This window comes from Prionailurus viverrinus, chromosome E3 (genome assembly GCF_022837055.1).
Source record: "Prionailurus viverrinus isolate Anna chromosome E3, UM_Priviv_1.0, whole genome shotgun sequence".
NCBI lineage: Eukaryota > Metazoa > Chordata > Mammalia > Carnivora > Felidae > Prionailurus > Prionailurus viverrinus.
In genome coordinates this window covers 41932815-41955926 of record NC_062576.1, presented here as the reverse complement: position 1 = coordinate 41955926, position 23112 = coordinate 41932815, and the positions used below count along the sequence as shown (strand labels likewise).

The 23112-nt window shown below is 54.2% G+C and overlaps 1 protein-coding gene across 7 annotated transcripts in view; it reads right to left on the bottom strand.

Annotated features, from left to right (window-relative positions):
* Positions 1 to 23112, bottom strand: part of NPRL3 (NPR3 like, GATOR1 complex subunit) — a 43150-nt gene that overhangs the window by 1136 nt on the left and 18902 nt on the right. For 4 of the 7 annotated variants that reach the window (XM_047837466.1, XM_047837467.1, XM_047837471.1 and 1 more), the window contains 8 exons: positions 19012 to 19165; positions 16930 to 17011; positions 9501 to 9638; positions 8373 to 8529; positions 4529 to 4635; positions 3933 to 4062; positions 1465 to 1654; positions 572 to 764 (listed from right to left, as the gene is read on the bottom strand). In XM_047837466.1, the coding sequence (XP_047693422.1) occupies positions 572 to 764; positions 1465 to 1654; positions 3933 to 4062; positions 4529 to 4635; positions 8373 to 8529; positions 9501 to 9638; positions 16930 to 17011; positions 19012 to 19165 (1151 nt within the window). Of the gene's footprint in view, positions 1 to 571; positions 765 to 1464; positions 1655 to 3932; positions 4063 to 4528; positions 4636 to 8372; positions 8530 to 9500; positions 9639 to 16929; positions 17012 to 19011; positions 19166 to 19541; positions 19742 to 19766; positions 20182 to 23112 lie in introns of those variants that run through there. The other 3 variants (XM_047837470.1, XM_047837472.1, XM_047837469.1) reach the window with 3 other exon arrangements.

Genomic DNA, 23112 nt, shown 5'->3' with positions numbered 1-23112 from the left:
CCCGCCCTCGGCATCCTGACGTGGGTGGGGAAGTCCCATATGGCTACGGACCCAAACAGGATCAGTGCTCTAGGGGCCATCTGTGGCAGGGCTGGCGTAGGAGGCCTGGACGTGGCTGCTTCAAAGAGTTGCCTGGCATGCGGTTCGTGACTGAGGGTTTCCTCACCTCACCCAGAAAACCATCCACCTGCAGAGCCCCCCACCCATCCCAAGTCAAAGCCGGGTCTGACAAAGCGTGTCACCAATGATCCAGGGAGGCCTGGAACCCCTTCCCCCCACTGCCTGGGCCAAGAGCTTTCCCACGTGGGAAAAATCCCTGCCAACCCCCGTGAGGAGGAGAACGTGCTGCTGCTTCCAGAGAGGTGACAAGAGACACTCAGGAAGTCCTGGAGGGACCCCAACGTCAGAGGCACCCCAGGTGGGGACACCACAGTGCCTGAGACGCCACCTCAACCAGCAACTGCCATTTGTCATCGATGGATTTCAGTTGGGATTGTGTTGGTTAAGTCCCCATCCACTTTCTGTTCCGACCCTAGAACTGAGCCAGCCCCACTGGTCACCGCGCCCCCACCTGGCAAACATGCGGAGGTCCTCGGGGTTCTGGGCTGCAGGCACGCTGAGGATGGCCGCCCGCTCGTGCTCCGAAAGGCTGGCCAGCAGGCTCTCCGTCATCCTCTTGTTCAGCGGGGAGTCCCCACTGGGGAGAAGCTCTGCACTGGAGTTGTCCATGCTGGGGCTCGTGAGGGTCATGTCGTCACTGCTGGCTGTGGGTGGCCATAGGTCAGGGAGCAGCCAACCCCCCACACATGCCCCTGTTGCGCCATCTGTGCCCACCGGGAATCCACTGCCACGCCCTCTGGTCAGGCCCCCCCCCCCCCCCCCCCCCCCAGCACAAGGCAGGCCTGCCCATCCCACCCCTCCTACCCGACATGGACAGGGTTCTCGGACTGAACCTGAAGACCAAGGTCAGGCCTGAGTTGAGGGAGCCTTCCAGCCCTTCATCTGCCCCGAGCCTGGGAACCTGGGGCACGCTGTGGCCACAATGGCTCTTTAAAGAAGGGGCTGTGACAGTCACTTTCTCTTCACAGGCCCTGGACACAGCAGTCTCAACTGTGACCTAGTGATGGTGTGAAATCTGCTCTGATCCCAGGCTGCTCTTGACTCGAGCTCAGGAGCCCAGAGGCACGGCTTTCTCCTCAGAGCCACAGAAGTACAGGGAGGTCAGGGAGAGAGGTCTCCTGTCCTCCTTCAAGGGAGAGCCGCTCAGCAGGGGGCAGGGGCTCTCCGTGCGAGGACCCAATTGCCCACACAAGGTGTGGGTGTGCGCGCGCACGTATGGCCATGCGCAGGTGCTCCAGTCACTCCCAGCCGTGCCTATGTCGGGATCCTGGCCGCCACTCCCAAGCACCCTCCTAAAGGCTACCCCCACCCACCAGACACATGCCCTGGGCAGGGGGTTCCTACTTGGGGAACCAAAGCTGAGGGCGTTGGGTGTGCTGAGGCTGCGGCCGCTGACCCTGGTGGTGAAGGGGACATCGTCCTCTCGAGGGTGGGGCTCATCCTCATTGGGCGAGGCCATCAGGCACACGTATGTGTGCAGCTGGACAAGGAGCCTGTGCTGCAGCATCCACACGACCATCTGAATGAGCTGGGTCTGCACAAGACACAGTGTGAGACCCAGGGTGGTAGGCGGGGTGGGGGGAAGGCTGGTCCCCCACCACCGCCCTGCTCCCCTCTGGGGAGGATCCGGGAGCCACGACCTGAGACACGGTCCCCACAAGTCATCCCAGACGTAAGGGCCACATGAGCTTCAGGGGCCCAACCCTAGAATACAAGGCTCCACATCTCAGAAAAGGAGCTCTTGGCTGCTGGCCGGCCTGCAAGCCCAACTCCCTGCTCCAGGGAAGGCGGCAGGGCCACAAGGGCACTGGGCTTACACCTGCACTGCTCCCACCACACACCTGGGTTTTCGTGCCCAGAGCCGAGGAACAGGACTGATTACATGGAGGCCCTTGCTCTGCCTTGTCTCCCCCAGGCCACTCAGGCCTGTCGCCCAAGCCCCCTACCGCACAGAGCCGGGCCCACTGTGGCCTGGACACCGTTCACAAAAAGGCTGCTGCTCTGAGAGCAGGAAGTCCTCTCCTTGGGTCAACCTGGAAGCCTGCCCAAGGACAGGGAGCTGTAATGCAGTGTGCAGTCCTAGGGCGTGGAGTCCACCCCTCCCTCGGGGGCTGCCACCTGACCGGGGGCAGCGAGGAGGCCTGTGCAGGCATGGCTCGCGCATGCCTGAGCAGGAAGGTGCATGTTCGCAGACACACACATCTGCCTGATCAGATCTGCGGGGGTCCCCTCCCGGGAGGGGATGGCTGCCCAGGCATGAAAATAGGGACCTGGTCAAACCAAATAAAATTGAAAAGGACTGTAACATAACTAAACTTAAAGTTAACAAGTAAAACAAAGAGGCTTCTTAAGACCTCAAGAACACACTCCAGGCCCCGAAACCGGAGGTGTGACAAGAAGGCGGACTCAGGGGCACCTGGGTGGCTCAGGCGGTTAAGCATCCAACTTTGAGTCAGGTCGTGATCTCACGGTCTGTGAGTTCGAGCCCCATATGGGGCTCTGTGCTGACAGCTCGGGGCCTGGAGCCTGCTTCACATTCTGTGTTTCCCTCTCTCTCTGCCCCTCCCCTGCTCACACTTTTGTCTCCCTCTCTCTCTCTATAAAACATAAATAAACAACAATAAAAAGAAGCAACAGAAGAAGGAGGAAGAGGAGGGGAGGGGGAGGAAGAAGAGGGGGAGGAGGAGAAGCAGCAGAAGCAGCAGAAGCAGAAGGAGAAGCAGAAGGAGAAAAAAAAGGCCTCAGCCCGGGACTCTGCAGGACCAAACCCAGCTCCATCTGGGCCCTTGACAAGGGACAGGGTGGCCCCCCCAGGCATGGCTTGGAAAATCCACCCACCATCCAGACCATTAGGAAGCTTCTGCTGGGTACAGATGCAAAGCGTGTCTTTTATTCGGCTGGCATGGCCTGGCACAGTTCCCGGAAACCAAAGGCCCCATGAAAGGCGGCCTTTAGAACTGTCACACTCAGCATCTAAATGAACTCAAGAACCTGGATCTCCATCTCATTCACAACTTGAGAAGGGAAAGAATTTGCTTTTAAGGACTGGTTTAACAGATCTGTCGCTTATTAAAACAAATACTTTGGAAGACAAAGCCTTGAGAACACCCAGCCCCATCTCCAACACCTGCCTCATCTTGGCCCTGTGCTGGGTCCCTGCCCAGAATTCCAAAGCTCCAGGCATTCAGCGGAGAGGAGGCAGGCAGAGCCTTGTTCTTGGGTCTAGGCTGCACCTGGACCACAAGCCCCATACCTCCCTGGATGAGCCCTTGCCACACCCAGCAATCCCACCTGGCCCTCACTTTGCCCCAGGCCTAGTGGGGCCTGTTCCAGGCCTGTCCTCTCCAAATCCTCTTGGATGAGGAGATTCTGGGGACCAATGAGCCCAGAACTTAGACCTATATACCCTGTGGCCACCTGAACTGTGGAAGGGGAGAGAGCAGGAGGGCAGGGCCCAAGTTCAATGAAAACAAAGCCGATTCTACACACACACACCCAAACCCAGGAAAGGTCACCACTCTCCTGCCATCTGGGCCTCTTAATTCTGTTCTACCCCAAGAACCACTCACCATAGCCAGGGTGGGCTCCACTGGACTGGGGGTGGGGGGACTTGGGACTGCCCAAGTGTCTGCAGGTGGCCTGGCTGGGGAGCTAGCTTTTGACCACCTTGGCACAATATGTGCCATCTACTCCCCAAAGGAAGCCCCCTCCTCCCCAAAACCAAGGCTAAGGGTATAGCACTGAGGACTCTGGGATGAGAAACTGACACCAGAGGAGTGGTTCCTGGGCTCCCCAAGACTCCTGTGACTTACCTCCTGTACCGGCGGGGCGAGGGGGTTTCTGAATTCTGACAAGGAGACGGGCAAGGAGAACTTAGCAAGGACAGATGGCAGGTCGTGAGCTGGAAACTGACGGGAGAACTGCTCAGCCAGTGGAGAGTACCTGGGGATGGGTAAGGTGGGCGTGCCCGTGAGCTCAGCAGGCTTCTCCATCATCTCATGACATCTGTGCCCTCACCATGAGCCCAGGGTGGGAAGCAGGAAGGCTCAGCATAGCTGGTGGCCGAGGATGGGTGCAATGAGGACAGAGCCCAGATGCCCTCCCTCGAGGGGCAGAAGGAACAATGGGCACAGGCCACAGCCCCTCTGCGCCCCCAAGTCTAGACCAAGGCTCCCAGCCCCCACCAGGCACCCCGTCCAGACCCCACTGGCCCGCAGACACGGGGGAGCACAGACCCTGTATGGAAACTTTGAATGCCAGAAGAGCACACGCCCAGGGCAGGCCACGTGGTCCTGGACCAGGCCAGAATAAGAACCTGGACAGAGCAGAGGCCAGTAACCAACTCCAAGTGAGGTCCTGGCTGAGCAGAGGAGCACGGCCCTGGGCTCTGGCAGCCAGAGGTACTCACAGACACACGCTGGCGTTGGGAGAAAGCATGTAGACGTTGTTCTCACACAGCGGGTAGATGATGATGGCCTTGCCCCAGTACACCAGGTGAGCCGCGAGCTGGAAAACCTGTAGGCAGAGGGAGCTGACGGCAACCCCCCACCCGGGGGCTTGGCACGGCAAGCACACAAGCCTTTGTATCACCGGTCACTGTGTGGTTTGGGACAGTCACTTCCCACGGGACCCGGTGTTGTCCAGGCTGGCAGTAAGGAAAAGTCCCACGAGCATGGGGACATATGAGGTGCTCAGGACCATGGGGTCAGCTCAGCTGAACAAGGGCCTTGTCTGAACAAGCTGGCAGAGGCCAGCACCCTGCTCCCACCAGGAGCCCAGCATGGGGATGGGTTTCCACATGGTAATGGATGTGGGTCAAATGAACCTGTCCTACACCTCTTGCACTCATCCCTGTGTGCCCCAGTATCCCGGGACCACATTCCACTGCCCGGCTCTCCTGGACGCTCAGACAAGACGGGCCAGAGACAGACTAAGATGCCAGAAATTCCTTCCAACTTCAAGAGGGGAGCCCAGGTCTGAGGGTACGGCACTGGACACTTCCTTTTTTTGTTTGTTTTGTTTTAGTTTTTTTTAACGTCTATTTATTTTTGAGACCTAGAGAGAGACACACACAGTAGGGGAGAGGCAGCGAGAAGGGGAGACACAGAATCCAAAGCAGGCTCCAGGCTCTGAGCTGACAGAGCCCGATGTGGGGCTTGAACTCACGAACTGTGAGATCGTGACCCGAGCCAAAGTCGGACGCCTAACCGACTGAGCCACCCAGGCGCCCTGGCACTGGGCATTTCTAATTCTGCATCACCCAGGTGAGCCTGCTGCCCCTCCGTGCCATCACTATGTGTCCCCAAGTGGGCAAGACACCCCGACCCACATGCAAGGCCAGGGACACTGCTGAGTCCACCTCTACCTCATCTCGGCAAACAGGACCTCCAGTGGCACCACCAGTGCCAACGTAGCAGCAACTTCAGTTCCTTCACTGCCACTCTTCTCTCTCATCCCAAGTCCTACTGAAGCTCACTCCAAAGCAAGGACACACCCACTTTCCTCCACCTGTCATCACCCTCACCCGTGGCGTCCACCCCCCACCACTCCCTGCAGCCCGAGCACCGTCCTGGGGACCAGAGGTCTGAACTCGGATCCCAGGCTGCAGTGTCTGTCAGCAGGACGACTCTCTCCAGAGTCTCCGCCTCCTGTAGTGGCAGCCTTCCTTGGCCTGTGCGTGTGGCCACATCCCTCCAGTCTCTGCCTCCAGGGTCACATCCCCTGCCCACTTCTTACAAGGACAATCCAGGGTCACCGCCCATCTCAAGATCCTTTATCGCCTCTGCAAAGTCCCACGGGAGGTTGCATCCACAGGACCTGAGGGTTAGGTTGCAAAGGTCTGTGGAGCCATTACTAAGCCAATCATAAGGAATGGACACTGTGAGCAAAGATACTGTCCTAATTTATACATACAGAAAATCTGGAGGAATCTACTGTGTTTACCTCTGAAATACAGGATTGCAGGCACTCTCTGTGCCTACGATTTGTGAGACATATCAATTTGTATATGAAAGAGCATATCGACTTTATCACGACAAAAAAAGCCCCAAACAGGGGAGGTAGGTGGGGTGAAATAGTGAAGGAGATTCAAACTACACTTATCTTGATACGGAACTGCTGACTCCGTATACAGCACGCCTGAAACTGTCGCTGTGTCTTATTTATAAAAACAAAGGGGGCCTGGGGGGCTCAGTCAGTTAACCATCTGACTCGATTTCAGCTCGGGTCATGATCTCACGGTTCCTGAGATCGAACGCCATGTCTGGCTCTGTGCTGACAAGAGTGGAGCCTGCTCGGGATTCTCTGTCTCCCTCTCTCTCTGCCCCTCCCCCGCTCGCCCTCTCTCAAAATAAATAAATTAAATAAAAATAGATTAGATTAAAACAAAGCCCGGGGTGCCTGGATGGCTCAGTCGGTTAAGCGACAGACTTTGGCTCAGGTCAAGATCTCACGGTTTGTGAGGTGACAGCTCGGAGCCTGGAGCATGCTTCCGATTCTGTGTCTCCTTCCCTCTCTGCCCCTCCCCCACTTGTGCTCTGTCTCTATAAAAAATAAATAAATCTAAAAAAAAAATTTTTTTAATAAAAAATAAGAAATAAATTAAACAAGGCCCAAAATATTTACTTTGCCTGGGATGGAACAGGAGTTATTTAAGATTTTATTTTTTCTTCAGTAATCTCTATACCCAACACGGGGCTCAAACTCATGACCCCAAGACCAAGATTCACACGCTCTTCTGACTGAGCCAGCCAGGTGCCTCAGGAACATGAGGTAAGCTGACATCTCTCTAGTGGGGCCATCCACGCTTGAGGGTCCAACTAGGCTCAGCCAGACTCTGCTCCCCTGCTCTCCCAGGGGCCTCCACTGGGCCACCTGACCTGCCACAGGCAGCAGCAGTCCCAGAGGCCAGGGAGGCTGGCCACGCCAGCAGGAAACCCTGATTTGAAGTGAGCTCAGTGGGGAGGGTTATGGAAGGAAATAACAGCCTCCCCATGGCAAGGTGGGGGGCGGGGTGCGTGAAGGGGTTATCATCAAAGCTTTGTCTTTGCCCAAAGAGACCGAGAAACTTGAAAGCTTTCACAGCTCAGTCTGTATTGATCAGAACACAAGCTCTGCAGTGTATACAAAATAGCCAGAACATTTAAGGTTCTGTCTTGTGGATGCTACGAAGGTGACTAGGATGTGGTCCTCATTGGGTCCCATCTAGTCCGTGAGCCCATATGACACACAAAGGCAGATCGGATAAACTCTCTGGCCAGGTAAATGAAGGTCATGGGGAAGGACTTATTCTGGATGGCAGAATCTGAAACGGCTGCTTTGGGAAACAGAGGCCTCAGAGTCAAGCTCCTGCACCTTGCCAAGGACCACAGGCCAAAGACGTGCCTCCCAGCGGGCCCAGGTAGGCTCGCGTCACACCTGGGATCCTCTTCCTCAGCCCATCTGAGAAAGCGGCTGCTCTGCAGCCAGGTCCTGCTGCCCCCTGGTGGCCACATGGTGCCCACCGTTCTCGCCCTGGGGCTGTCACCTGGAAGGCACCCTGTCCCAGGGCCTCCAACTTCTCTTTATGCTTCTCTTCACTCCCTGGCCCCCACCCAGACTCCAACCAGATCGCAGCCAGGGCTGAGATCATCTCATCTCAGAGATGATCATCTCAGATCATCTCTACCCCATCAGAAACTGCAGCCCACAAGCACGTGGCTTGGCAAGAGGATGGCACCTCACACAGAACATAGGCCTGGGTGCACATGCAAGGTCGAGGTCAAGGCCACGAAGCTAGGTCCTGGTTCCGCACACAGGCAGGCTCTCAACCCAACTTCCCGCCCTCACCTCCCACACTGGCAAAGCGGAGCTGTGGTACTGGCTGCTCACACGACGACACTCTGCGTGCCCCTGCAAGCCCCTAGCCCTGCCACCCCATCCTTCAGAGCCCAGTAACCCAGCACCCGGAGGGCCTCATGCCTCACAATCCTTGGACACAGGGGTTAGTACAACGTTAGTCCCAAAGCCAGTTCACAAAGCCCGCCCCGAAGCCAGGCCTGACTCGGATTCCAGAACTTGGAGCCGACCCAGGGACTACCCATCCCACCACGGCAGGCCACGTAGTGGACCTGGGTACATGGCACACAGGCAGCCTGCTTTCCTGACACCCTGACCTCCCACCTTCAACCAAGGGCGGCCTGCTTTGACGTGCCCACCCCTCCCTCCCCCATTCCCCCCTATTTGGGGTGTCTCCCCAGGCCCCCCGGGGTTACCTGAAGCAAGGCCAGATCTGCATCCTGGGCCAGCTGCTGTAGGTTCTTCACGGCAGACGTGGTCTTGATCACGCGCACCAGGGCCGGGGAGCAGTCGAGCGGGAGCTCGCCCAGCAGGGACTTCTCATCACTGAGAAGCAGCAGGGCGTGGTAGGGGCTGCGGAGTAGAGTCACGGGTCACCAGAGCATGCGAGCCACAGGCCTCCCCAACCAGGCACACGCCTCGAGCACACAGACACTGAACCCCGGAGAAGAGGCCGCCGGAAGGATGAGAGAGGCCCAGGGGCCTTTAAGAAGCCACCAGGATTGCAGTCACCTTCAGAAGAAACTAATTAGAACAAAGCTGAAGAAGGCCCAAGGACCCGACTCCATCCCCACCTCTGGGATTGCCCTGCAAATGTTTGCTGACTGAAAAAATGCGTGACTCTTTTCTAAGGAAAGAGTCCCAAATGCGGGAAAAGCAAAATCCTCACCACAGACTATGAACAGAACCACATTAAAACGTACTCAGCAAGGAAACCCAGGAGGAAGGACGTGGACTTGAAGGCAAGGACTAGGCGAAGGAGGGAGGGAGGGCGGGCCAGGGGGTGCCTTGCTTTCTCTCACCCCCAAATTTGCTGTCATGTGCCCACATTTCTTTTTTTAGTTATAAAAGTCTCCAGGGAAACGGGAGACTTGGTGGGATGTGTGTGTGAAAACTGAGCTTAGCTCTTTCCTTGCAGGAAATCAGTTAAGTAACTGAGTTCCCACAAGCTCTGATTCAAATGCAGGAGGTCTGGTGAACAAACACTGTAAATAAAGACAAAATCCCTCCTGTACCCTGGCTTCCCGCCAGGATGTCTGACCCCTACAGCCCTGCCCAGGCCTGAGGTGAAGACCCTTGGCGCAGGACCCCAGGCCGTGCCCGAGAAGGCCCAGGGGAATCCTGGGGTTGGTAATTTCTGGACCAAACCAGACCCCAAAATGTGTGTTTTTACTTCTATCAACAGTAGAGCCTTACCTGCCAGTTTCTGTAGCAGGAAGAGGAAAAGACAGTTCTTGGGAAGAAGTAATTGGTAAAACCTCAGACAGAAGCTAAAGAGAAGAGCCCCCGAGGGGCGAGGGGTGTGTGCAAGGGCAGGTGCTCACCGGATGGCTTTCAGGCTCCGCTCGATGGCCTCGGGGGGGATGAGGCTCGCAGCAGCGTAGTGGATCTTATGCGGCAGGCAGAAGCCCACCTCCAGCCAGCTGTTGATGTGGAGCCGCACCACGCCGGACGTGCAGAGGCTGCAGAGAGCAGGCGCGGCGACTGTCAGGTGCTACTGAGAATCCACACGGTAACTTGTGACCAGACACACAGATCACACAAAAACCCCTGAGGGTGCTTCTTCCAGGCACACTGCCAGTCAGAGGAAACTGCAAGCGAAGCCCTCCGGGGCAAGCAATCATCTTTGCACATCTCAGTATATTCAAGAGAAGAAAATGCATTAGGAACGCAGAACTGTATCCCTGGGTAGCCCTGGAATCTGCAGTCCAAACAGAGTGCCAGGGCTCTGTGAAGGCCTCCTGTGCAGAGGGGAGAGAGCCAGGCCCCCTGCACACCTGCCGAAGACCCCACCACACATGAGCAGCCAGGCAGGGCAAGGCCTGTCTCCAAAAAGGAGAGGTAGGCAGGACAGGAAGGGCGGGGGGGTGCCAAGTCCCCCCGAAGCGTCTTGTTCGGGAGGAGCACACGGCGCCCACCTTGCTGTGGATGCCAGCACCGCCCAGGTGTACTGCGGCAATGGCCTGAGCTGGCCTCGGCCTCACCTCATCAGTGACGGCAATCTGGTTCTTTCAGGGCCGAACACCGCAACCCTGTCCCTGACTCCTCCTTTCTCTTATATCCCGCCTCAACCATCCCACCTGCAGGGAAGTACAAAGTCCAGACCTTCCCTGCACCAGCCCCCATCTGCCCTCCGCACTCAGACCCCCACGGCTCCCATCCCATCTCGGCAGTCCCAGCCTGAAGCCCCACGTGACCTGCTCACTTTTCTCTGATGCCCTCTCCTACCGGAGGCCATCTGGTCCCCCGCCCTGCAACCGTCCCCACAACTCCGCTGTTCTCTGACTCAAGCGCTCCCTCCAGGTGACCCGGCTCCTTCCCTGTCTCAGGTTTCAACTCAAGCACTACCTTCTCCGGGAGGTGAGCTCTGACCTGGCCCTAGCCCCAGATTCGTGTGTCTTGAGCACCTGACCACAGGATGCAGTTTCCCTGACCAGAATTCAGTCACCAGGTGTGCCCGTGTTGCACTAACTGCTCCTCACACGGCTGGCAAAGTGTGGGGTACTTGGGGGGCACTGAGAACCATTTCGTGAACGGAGGAAGGAAAGGGGCCCAAGGAACATGCTACTGACTCTGGGTGGACTATCTCTCAGTGAGCCCCTGCCGGGAGAACACGCTCATGGGGGCCCCACGGCAGGCACGTGGCCCCATACGCCCTGCACCAGAGAACCACACACAAAAGACTTGTTTTCAGCAGGGGTTTCTGAAACCCTCCAGCGAGAAGCCAGCCGGAATGCGCCCACAGCCCAGTGCACAGCCCCGGGGCTAAGTGCCAACAGCACTCGGTGTCTGACACGGAGAGAAAGTGGCTGCTTGGGCAAAGCCCCCGTGGCTGGTGCTCACCACGCCCCTGGCAGGTGGACAAGAGAGGGGATGTGTCCCCACTGCCAAGGCCTGTACTGTTCTGACCCAGCTCTTCCCATCACATTCCAACCGCACTCTGCCATTCCCAACTGGCCGGAGAGGCCACGATGCCCACATCTGGCCCAGTGTGGGGAGGCCGTGGCTCAGGGGGAGCCCTGCGTGGTCTTACACCTCCCTCGGGGGCACCAAACGCACAGTGCCGGCAGGAGGCGCTATGGCCCTCGCTGCCCGCACCCACAGGCTGTTCTTACCATCTCTTTCCCGAAACGTCAAGCAGCAGACCAACTACCACGAGCTTCCCCGTGGGTCCGCCCAAAGAGCCAGGAGCATCGTGGCCATCAGGTTTCTCAAACAGGGAATGTGCAGTGAGAAAAAAGTGTGAAGAATGCAGAGCACATCTGTGACCTCCACAACCCCTAGGATTCCTGCCAACACCACTGTCTGCTCACTGCCAACCACCCCAGAGCTCCAGAACACCCTCAGCTTGCCCTGCCTGGAGGTGTCAGGAAGACCCACGCCACACTCCCAGGACACCTGCGCCACCGAGTGGTCCCCGGAGGGAGGGTCAGAGCACCCCTGGCAGCAGGGGTGGGGGCCACAGGCTGTGGCTGAGTGTGGAAGGTGAAGGTTGGGTCACTGCTGATGCCACACTCCCTCAGGGTGAACCCTGTGTCAGGATCTAGGGAAGAGACCCAGGGTCCCTCCCCAAGGTCCCAGAGGAGGATACTACTCTTGGGTTCTTCGAGAACGGAGTGCTAATAAGTAAATATGAACAGATGGAGACTCCCAGAGCCTCACCAAGTTTTGGGCAAGGGTCTTTGCAGGTGGACAGCTCCCATCAACCTCTGAAAAACAGCCTCTTACAGAATCCAAGCTCACACGATGAGAGAGCGCTCCAGTGGATGAGAGTCTCAGCATCCATGAACAAAAGGGAAGAGAAGAGTGAGGAAAAGCAGGGCTTGCAGGGAGAATGAACTGACAAAGCTACATGTGCAGACCCCTCCTCCGTTTCACTATGTACCTGGACAAAAAGGCTGGTGGACTGAAAATAGAGTCTTTTTATTTCTGAGCTGTCCTCTTTAGGATGTGGCTCAAAGTAGCAGTTGGAACACCACAGAATCAGAATTCAACACTGAGATTCCTACCATTTCAAAGGTAGCTGTTTTTGCTCCCCCAGGAGCTTGGCAAGGCCATGTACATGCCCACACTGGCGTGGGGTCCTCTTCTCCGGGTGGGAGAGACGCTCCCGTGTTGGTTCCCTGGTTTTCATGTGGATTTTACTCCACTTTTCCAGGCATCTGTTCACCCACTGGCAACTTCCATCCATGGAGTACTTCGCACTGGGACGCAGTGTGAAGAATCCCTGGAACGAGTCGGGAGGAGGAGCACACCCACCCACCCGGAGCCCCCAGGGAAGCCCCGCAAGTGCCCCTGCAGCAAGACAAGAGCCAGGAGCGGCACTGAAGTCTGCCAAGAGGAGGGAAGAGAAGGTCGGGCTGTTTTCAAAGCACCCTTTGTTTTTTTCCTAAAGCCTCCAGGGTAGAGGGAGCCCACCCTCTGAAAATCTCTGAGGCTACAGTTCATTTATTTATTTCTTGACTTTGAAATAGAGTTGACGCACATTGCTGTATCAGGTTCAGGTGTTTGAAGGTTCTCTTTATCACTCAGTGTTCACCAGCACAAGAGCAGTCACCACCGTCTGTCACCAAATAACATGATTCCATTATTAACGAGTATATTTCCTATGCTGTATAAAGTACAATTTCAAGACAAGCGTTTAGCAGAGCAGGGGTCTGGGTTCCTGCTATGCTTGTACTTCTATTTCCAGGGCAGTCATGTTTGGTCCGGAAACACCGTGCAAAAAGCACCCCCCTCCCCCCAAGCAAGGCTTATCCAGCCCGTCCCACAGCTCTGGGCCAGATAGGGTCGCCTAGCCCCATCTGCCACGCGAGATAGATGCTCTTACCAGAGCCCCGAGTCCTAAAGCGATGACTGTGCATATCCTTTAAGGCACGCTCTTATCTTTCCTATCCCAGGTGGAAATGTACTGTGTACAAGCTTGCTCCATTACCCTCACACCTCACTGTCCGAGGACAAACTTTAGCCAAAACACCCTTGTTTGGTCTCGCAGGCAACCTTCACCCTGCCAGCCCAGCACCTGCTGGCCACTCTGGTCCCAGACACAGCCAGGCTTCCTAGTCCACGGAGCGGATGCTGCTCACAATCCAAGAGGTGCAAGCAGGCACCAAGTGGCCCGCCGTGACCCTTCAAACAGAAGTTTTTATGTATGTGCTTTTTACAGGCAAAGGGAGTAAAACTCCCGGGACATTAGCAGAGGTGTCTGGGGGCCAATCTCTGCTCTGGAGGGGCAGCAGTGGGAGGCAGCAAGGAACAAACTCAGAGTCCCCAGTGCCACCTGCCTGGCCAGGGCCCGGACAGCTCCTCCAAGCTCTGAGGACTCTTGGCCCCACCACAGGCCCCATTAACTCTGAAAACGGTGCAACAAACACTTCATCAAAGCACGGAATCCACAATCACACGACTCCTGTTTGTTCATTCCTTTGACCACCAGTGGACAAGCCGTGCTTCCCCATGCGCCAACCACAAGGTCTGTGTTACAGAAAGTGAAGGGGTATCCCTGACCTCATGTCATGGGACACACCACCTAACAGTCACACAAAAGAGTGGGACACTGTCACTGAGATCACCAAGCTCCATGGAGAGACACAGGTGCTAGAACAGTCAGGGTAGGCTCCTGAGGGATTCATGCTGCCAGCCTATACTCATGGACACTTGGGTCCCAGGGCACAAGGCCACCAGGCTAGTCGGCCACACCACAACCCTGGATTTTAATTAAAACAGCAAATCCAGAACCACTCCTTTGAGAAGTTTCACCCCAACCTCTAGCCTCCATATCTCACATCTTCCGGCCTCTCACTTCTGCTTGGAGAAAACCCTCCCTGGGGTTTTCTGGAAATCTGTTGGGAAGTTGACAACAGGAGAAGGTGGCTCTGTGATCTGTTCTACCAGATCAGTCATGTAAACTCAAGTCTCCCTTCTTAGCTCCAAAGTAAGCCTACCCTACAGCAACAGGCCAGGCCATACCTCAAGGCAAAGGGAAGGCCGCAGGCCAGGGGGGCTCCTGGGTAGTCACAGAGCCACTGCTGTTGCCAGGCTGGGACAGGGTGCAGGGGGAGTGCACCACTGTCCCTGGGACCCCCTCCAGACAGGCACTGTTGCCAGCTTACCTGAGGTGGGCCCCAGGACCCACAACCTGAGCAGGGTGGGGTCTGAGAACAGAAAGGGTACATGGGGGTTCACCCCGAGAAAACAAGATCCTGAACACTAACACACCAGGGTGCCTGGGCTAGAGGAAGGAGGGCAACTGCTCAACAGTGGGACCCTGGGAGCCTTTTCTTCCCCAGAACAGATTCCTTTAAAGGGAATCCGGTCCAGAAGGACCTTTACAGGGGCCTTCTCCTTTAAAGTAATGTCCACCAGGGGGCGCTGTGCCACCTCAAGCTCTGAGTCGCTTCAGGCGGGCCAACTACCCAGGACTTCATTCCCTCCAACTTGCGGTTTAAACATCAGAAATTGCAGTCCGTTCTTTCTTTAGACATAGTAAGTGTGGTTCTGGTTTGACGTTTACTTTACCTCCAGGTTAGGCTGAATTTTGCTTGTGGTCTAACCCTAGCTGAGGTGTAGAGAGTCCCACTCAGAAGGCAACACTTCTCACAGAAGGGGTTTCTGGCACCAGCCAACCCAAGGCCAGAGAGCAGCACTTCTCCTACTGCAGAGACAGCTTCAACGTGATCATGAGCGGTGTCATGAGAGAAAGGGACGGGGTGGCTACGACATTAGAGACCCCACTTCCTAACGCCCCGAGGCCCACACCCAGCGGTCACCAAAATCAGGACAAAGGAACTGACTGTGTCACAGAGGACAGCTCTGCCTCCTTTATGAGGGCACCCTTCCTCCCAAGAGAGAGATGAGCTGGGATCTGGGCAGAGCTCAGAGAGAAAAGGGAGATGTGCGAACTTGTGAAGACGCAGACAGCTGTGCCAGGACACCATTCTCCACCCACTACGCCGGTACGGTCCAAAAGTTCACCAAGACTCTGTGCCGGCAAAGCCAGAGAAGAGGTATCTCCTGTGTTGCTAGTGGGGGGAGGGTACAGCCTGAGGCACAAGCCCCAACGGGGAAATACACCAAAATTACAAGTGCATTTTACCTCTTCAGCCCGGCCATTCTACTCTCGGGAATTTACCTCGTAGATACATAGGCACACGTACACAGTGACATGTGCACGGAGCCGACCAGCAGGTCTTATGGCACCAGAGGCTGGTACCAACTAAATGCCCAAGGGAAGGGCTGGCTGGCTATGCAGAAAAAAAAAAAAAAAAAAAGAGTCCCTGAGTGACTCAGTTGGCAGAGCGTCTGACTATCGATTTCAGCTCAGGTCACGATCCCAGAGTCGTGGGATCGAGCCCCACACCGGGCTCCACGCTGAACATGGAGCCTGCTTGGGATTCTCTCTCCCTCTCCCTCCGCCCCTCCCCGACTCATGCGTATGCTTGCTTGCGCTCGCTCTCTCCCTGTCTAAAATAAAAAAATTAAATTAAAAAAAAGAAAAATGAAAAAGTCCTTCTTGGCCAATACAGAGAGAGTCTAAGCTACATGGTTCAACTACGAAGGCAAAAGGCAGGCCGCACGTACAGCGTGAAAGGAGAAAGGCTGTCTGTGCCCACCTGTGTGTGCCTCAGGCCCACCTGTGAGGGACGGCACAGGACACACGGCTGTCTGCTTAAATGCATCCTGCCACCAGAACGGGAACTGGTGGTGGTACAGCAGGAAAGAAACTCAACACTCTGATTTTCAAACTTGATGGATAGGTGGCCTTTCAAAAGCTTTGGTTAAAACGGCAAAAAGAATGAACATTTCCAAAATGCTCATAACAAGTATCATTGGGTATGGGACTACAGACGGGCTTTGTTTTCTCTTTATTTTTCTATATTTCCTAAGTATCTACGATGAACACGTATTATTGGTAAGATCGGGAAAATTATTAACATCAAAAAAAAGGAGAGGATGCTGGACAAGCCACCTTTTCTGCGCTCCAATAACATGTGGTATCGCCGGCCACACTCTTAGATCCAGCACACCTCCGGGGGGTGGCATGGAGCCTACCAGGATGGAACGAAGCCCCAAGAAGGCCAGGAGAGGGCACTGGGCTGCATGCAAGGACACGGCCCAGAGAAGACTGCACCTCCATGCCGTCTGTGCAGCAACATGCCTGGCACTAAGCGGTCCCCTCGGGTGTGAGTGATGGCTCCTCGTGAACCAACAGTCCTGGAGTAGAGGGGGAAGGCAAAGCTTTCAGGGGAACTGTCACTTGGACACCTGCCCAACCCCCACTCTCCACCTCCCACCTGCATTGCAGACCCAGGGTCAAGGAGTGGTGGACCCTCGTTAAAAAGAGGTTCTTTGCTTGTCCACAAAGAGACTGCTGCGAACACCAATATAATTGGAACTGTTACCTTCTGCTGTGTCTGCAAATGTCTGCTGCTCTCCTACACTCAGGCCCCAAGCCCCAAGTCCCTCAGAGCCAGGAGGAGCACCCTCTGACCTTCAGTTTCCTCGTGGGTGAGGAGGTGACAGTGACACCGTCTTAGAGGACAGACCCAGAACTTGGCACTGTGTCATGCTGACCCTGCATCTAATGATGCAAAACACTTTCAGGCTCTCCCACGTGACTTCAGGTTCAGTTCTGGGAGGGACTGTCCCAGCAGAAGGGCTCTCTCACCCCCATCTCAGTGGCACCACAGGACAACGGCTCAGGCAACAAGGCCCACAGGGAGATGCACCAAGCATGCCACCCACCTGTCTTACCTGTCATAAGCTTCCTTAAGGTCCCTGGCCAGCTTGCACTTGGGCAGAATGTGATGGAACGGGGACTGAGGACCATCGTTTGCTGCAAAAATCGTAACACGGAGAATTCAGAGACTCCAAAGCAAGAAAACTTGCCAAGGTTGGAATGGAAAATACCTTTAAAAACAAATTTAACTGAAAATAAATTGTAAGTCATTTTAAACCAAATATCACACCATTCCCTACTGCTTTTTATAAAATCTGTGCATCCAGTTGAATGAAGATGAGACTCAGGCTGCTTTGTTTGCAGTCTTTATATGGAACTTTTGTGTTTAAACGTCACCACTGGTGCCCCCTGAGCCTGCAGCACTGGAACAGTCCAGGTCACTGGCAGCCCCCAAAGCGTCCCCTGAGACCACCAGAGCCACCTTCCACTTGGTGAGTGGGGGCTGCCACAACTCATCCTCCTCACTCACACTAACGCAATTTTTTAAAGTTTACTTATTTTGGAGGGGCCAGAGAAGGAGAGAGAGAATCCCAACTTGGTTTCAGGCTCCATGCAGAGCCCAACATGGGGCTCGATCTCACAAATCGTGACACCATGACCTGAGCTGAAATCAAGAGTCAGACATTTAACCAACTGAGCAACCCACGCACCCCTAATGCAATTTATTTTTATGATCAAAAGTCTTTCATTAATCCTTTCTCATAAATGCCTTAAAAATATGTAGTTAAATTGAATTTTTACAAAATTTCCTGTGATAGGGACGTCTAGGTGGCTGAATTGGTTAAGTGTCCGACTTTGGCTCAGGTCATGATCTCACAGTTTGTGAGTTCGAGCCCCGCGTTGGGCTCTGTGCTGACAGAGCCTGGAGGCTGCTTCGGATTCTGTGTCTCCCTCTCTCTCTGCCCCTCCCCACTCATGCTTCGTCTCTCAAAAATGAATAAACGTTAAAATTTCCTGTGATAAAGTCGCAGACCCTAAAGAGAATGTTCTTTTAAAAACAGAACTTCTAGGAGCGTGTGGGAGGCCCAGTCGGTTAAGCATCCAACTCCTGATTTTGGATCACCTCATGATCTCATGGTTTGAGAGTTTGAGCCCTGAGGTGAGCTCCACACTGTTAGTGCAGAGCCTGCTTGGGATTCTCTCTCCTTCTCTCTTGCCCCTTCCCCACTCATGCTTGCTCGCTCTCTCTCTCTCTCTCAAAATAAATAAGTAAACTAAAAAAAAAAAAACCCTTCTGGATTGTTATTAACATATAACTGCCAAAACATAATTATACATTTTGATAGCTATCAAATATAAAAAGCAAATTTTCACTGAAAATGCATGTGAGCTGGACACTTCACGTATGGTGATCGTTACTTTTACTTATTGCTAAAATTAGACTGGGTTCACCTTCAAATCTATTTCTACTTTCTCTCTTTATACAGGCGCTGACCTGAGATGGACGTGGCATGTGTAACAGGTAGGCCTTTCTCTGTGCTTTGAGGTATTTACAAAATACCAAAATCCACAAAAAGATCTACTGGCAAAAAAAATTTTTTTTGAACTTTTTAAAGATTTTTCTTTCGAACCCCAATGTGGGGCTCAAAGTCACAACCCCGAGATCAAGATTCACGTGCTCTACCAACTGAGCCAGCCAGAAGCCCCTGGCAATTATTATTTTTAATTGGTCAGCTGATAACTCAATCAGGTCCTTCATCAATTTAGTTGAAAGCAAAGAACTGGAAACCACCCTCTTTGCCAGCTCGATGATCCCGCTGGCCCCTCTGCGTGTCCTCCCACCACAGGCGAACATGGCCAGCGAGAGCAGGGCTGGGTGGGCAAGGCCCAGTCTGCACGAAGAGCCATCCCGCAGCAGCTGGGGCAAGGGAGGGAGGCAGTGGAGGCTGGGAAATCCATTTAAGTGCATCAGGTCAGGAGAGCTGCTTTCCAACTGTGATCCTTGGGGCACCCTCCTGTGCACCCCAGGAAGATCACGTGAAGGTCACATAACCTCCTGGTGCCTCAGTTTCCACATCCGCAAACCTGGGTCAGGGTCCCTGCCTCAGAAGGCTGCCTGCTCTGCTGTGTGGGGGAGAGACTCCTGTCACACTCACCATCAGCTACCGCGGACACCTCATCCTGCAGCGCCAGGATCAGCTTGGCCTCTCTTGTGAGATACTGGCAGCGGCGCTCCTCGTGCTGCAGCACGGTGGCGATGCGTCGGGAAAGGCTGTGCAGGCAGTTTATCACTGATGGGTCCGCGTTGGCCTGCAAGAGAGGGCGCACGTGACTCAAACGTAGCACACGTGCACAGCCGACTCAAACCATTAAGAACTCTGTCCAGGTTCACTGCTGTCCCCGGTTTCCCGTGTCCCCTCTAGGGTCTGTCCCCAGGAACACCAGTGCTCTGAGCACCCTATCCTGGGGATCGATGCCCGGATGGTAACGCAGAGACGGTTCTGTGGGGTCCCCCGGCTGGTGGGGCGGGGGAACGCGGGCATTTCCTATAAGCAGAGAAAGGCTCCAGTGCTACAGGGCCCCACACCAGGGCCATCCAGGACGGCACAGTACGGATCAGGCAGCCACTCCAGGCCGGACAGAGGTAGCCCACTGGGGCAGCGGAAGGCGCAGATCCACTACCCACCTGCTGCGGCATTCTCTCGAGTGGGATTCTCTCGGGTTAGAGACAATGCCCGACAGCGGTACCTCCCTCTCCACTTAGTTTGAGAGAGCCTACCCAGAGCACAAGCCCTGGCAGCGTGTGGTCACCAGTGTGCTGCTGACTGTTGGTAGACGGGACCAGGCTACGTGATCACACAGGTGACATGGGGTGTACTAGACAGAAGCACTACACCGACTGTTCACTAACCACGCTGTCTGCAGGAAAAGAGGCTCTTTCCAGCAGAAATAAGCATGGCTCACAGAAGTCGTCGGCAGGATCCAGGCCACCCATTCCCCACAAGCTCCCCTGGCACCCCTGTGCTAACTCTGGAACCTATCAGACACGGCAGCCAGGCCAGGCAGGCACACCCACCCGGGCCAGGGGTGGAGCAGGCAGCTGTAGGGTCTCTGAAGATGCTCCACAGAGCAGATAACTGGCCAACCATGACTCAGTGTTTCAGGAGGCCGAGAGGGCGGCTGAGTCATCTTAGGGGTGGAGGTGGGAGAAGGGACGCGTGGTACTGCTGATTAAAACCTCTGGAACTGCCTCCCCTCCTGTTTATCTGGCAGGCAGGGCCCTGCCCTCAGGGTGTTCACAGCCTGCCTTCTGGACCAAAACCCAACCCAGACTCATCACCTGGACTTGGAGAGATTTTCGAAACTCCTGGCAGATTTCACGCTCGCAAAGAGAACGCACACCTGGCAGCACACCTGTGATGGAGAGAGGACTGGACACTGCTTTCAATGCTGGGCAGAAGCCCTGCCCCTTCGTGTCAAGGACAGCCCCTCAACAATGTTCCCCCACAAGATTACGGAACTGGAGGGCCTAGGTTATAAAGTATGTACACAGGCTTTAAAACAACATAGACTTTTAGAAAAATCCATGTCAAAATACTCTTAGCGGCACAAGAGAAGAAGGGGAATGATCCTGAGCGCACGGCTGTTCCCTTGAAGAGTAATCAACTCACACCTAAGAGCCTGACCCTATGCTCAAGATCCCACTGGCTGGGACAGGACCGTGTTTTAAGTCAGATGTCCAAGCCCACCTGTGCCATATTCCCAGGCGTGCGAGGGGGTGTGTTCACCCAGGCGAGGCCGGATGACCTACACTGACAGCGTGTGCTGGGGGGTCCTGTTTGGCTTCACAGGCCGGGTACCACTCCAGGTACCTGCACAGCCCAAGGCTATGTGGCCACAATGGGAAAGCGAGCACCTCGGAATTGCCCGGTCTTGAGTGGGAGCTCTGAGAAATGCCACATTTGCCCCACAGGTGATGTGAAACAGCAGGAAATTTAGGGTATCGCCTGTGAGACTTTCTTGCTCCCCAAAACATGTACCCAAATGTAATGAGGCCTTCGGAGCAAATGTCCAATTTGCAAGCAATACATGAAATGAAGACGAAGCAGGATGAGATGAAGATGAATCCCAACATGGAACATTCAGTGGGACAATGTGAGAGGAGAGTCCTAGGCTGGCAGAGACCTACAGGTTCTCATCCTGGTCCAGGCCCACTGGAAAAATATGGCAACTGAAGAAAGTTTCGATAGACTAGGCACCAGGTGACAACAAACGATGGCCAATTTTGTCAGGTGTGAGAGGGTATCGTGTTATAAAATAAATGTCCGTACTTTACAGAGATGTTGTCCGAAGTACATAGAAGTGAACAGACATGAAGTCTAGGACTTGAAACACATGAGCAACAGGCGGGGTAGAGAAGCCAGGGTGGCCGGGTGACAGCTGTGGGACAGCAGAGACGGGTGTAAGAGGGTTATCAAACTACTGTCACCGATCTGGGGTTTGTTTAAAACTTTTCAAAGTAAAAAACAAAAGTATACATTTTTATAAGACTACTAAAAAGGAGGAAAAAAACCTGTCTACCCTACAATACCAAACCTTTACATTACTGAAATTTCCTCCCATTCTTCGACATCATGGCCTAGGCTACATGAAGCCCTGCACCGCCTCGTTTCCTGCTGCTTCTACCCGGCAGCAGTCCTCTCTACTCCTCCAGGCTCGGGCCTCCCCTACTCCTCGACTCTAACAGCCCAGCATTGCCAGGAAAATAATCGCCACTTTGTCGAACCCTTCCCAACTACCGGACATCAGAATGAACCTCCGGCCTCGTTTTTATTACAAAAGCCTTCACACAACTTTAAAACCGGCTTGTTTTCTTGACTGCTATATCCAAGGGTGTCACACATTCTGCTAGCACGGGCTGTTCCCCAGAGAGGAGGGCCCGCCTGCCCCTGTCCAGGGCGGGGCCGTGGCTGCTTCTCACCACCCATTTCACAGAGGCTGCCGGTACTGACGTGTGCAGAGCATTCGCCAGGATTTTTGGTCTTTGGTTTCTTACTTGAATTCTCTCTCTGGATGTCTGCATTATGTCATTTCGCAAGGCAGACCCTTGTACTACTTACACTGTGAAAATGCCAAAACTATAAAAATGAAAGTCTCCTCTTAGCACCTCACACCTCAGGGACAGCCACTGTTAAGCAATCATTTTGTCTTAACATGCAGGTTTTTTTTTCTTTTTTTAGTGTTTTATTTTGAAAAGAGAGAGACAGACAGACAGACAGACAGACAGTGCAAGTGGGGGAGGGGCAGAGAGAGAGGGAGACACAGAATCTGAAGCAGGCTCCAGGCTCTGAGCTGTCAGCACAGAGCCCCATGCAGGGCTCAAACTCACAAGTGGTGAAATCATGACCTGAGCCAAAGTCGGATGCTTAACCAACTGAGCCACCCAGGCGCCCCAGAAGGCCTGTTTTAAAAATTAAGCTCCGGGACGCCTGGGTGGCTCAGCCGGTTAAGTGTCGACTTCGGCTCAGGTCATGATCTCGTGGTTTGTGGGTTCGAGCCCCGCATCGGGTTCTGTGCAGACAGCTCGGAGCCTGGAGCCTGCTTCAGATTCCGTGTCTCCCCTCTCTCTGCCCCTCCCATGCTCATGCTCTGCCTCTGTGTCTCAATAATAAATAAATGTTAACAAAAAAAAATTTTTTAATTAAGCTCCATTATAAAGGAGCTTTTCTCTGACATTATTTTGGTTTTGAGCCATTCATGCAGTGAATGTGGTATGGGCTACACACACAAAAACTCTCAACATAAAAAAGCACCTCGAGACTTAGAATGATACCCAATTTTACAGGTGCCCTCTCTGCTCAGCCTCATTTCTGCCACTCTGAAGGTTTTCTGTTTTCTTTGTCACTGAGAACCAGTCACTTTGGTCTGGGACACTTCTGTAAAAAGCCATCATGCAGATTACATGGGCCCAGACAGAAAGAACTACTGAATATTTTGGTGAAAACAGATAGTGAGATATTTCAGAGAAATTCCATTATCTAATAGTTACTAAATATAAATAAATTTTCTAGGTAATTCAAAGTCCTTTCATAATATTAGCCAGTTTCTACCCAGGAATGCTTTTTATGCTTATTTGGATCCCTTATATTTTGACAGCTTTATTGAAAAGAAATTTCCTCTGACACAACTTCAGACAGCACTGGCAACTGCCTTAAGAAACTATCAGTTTCGGGACGCCTGGGGGGCTCAGTCAGTTG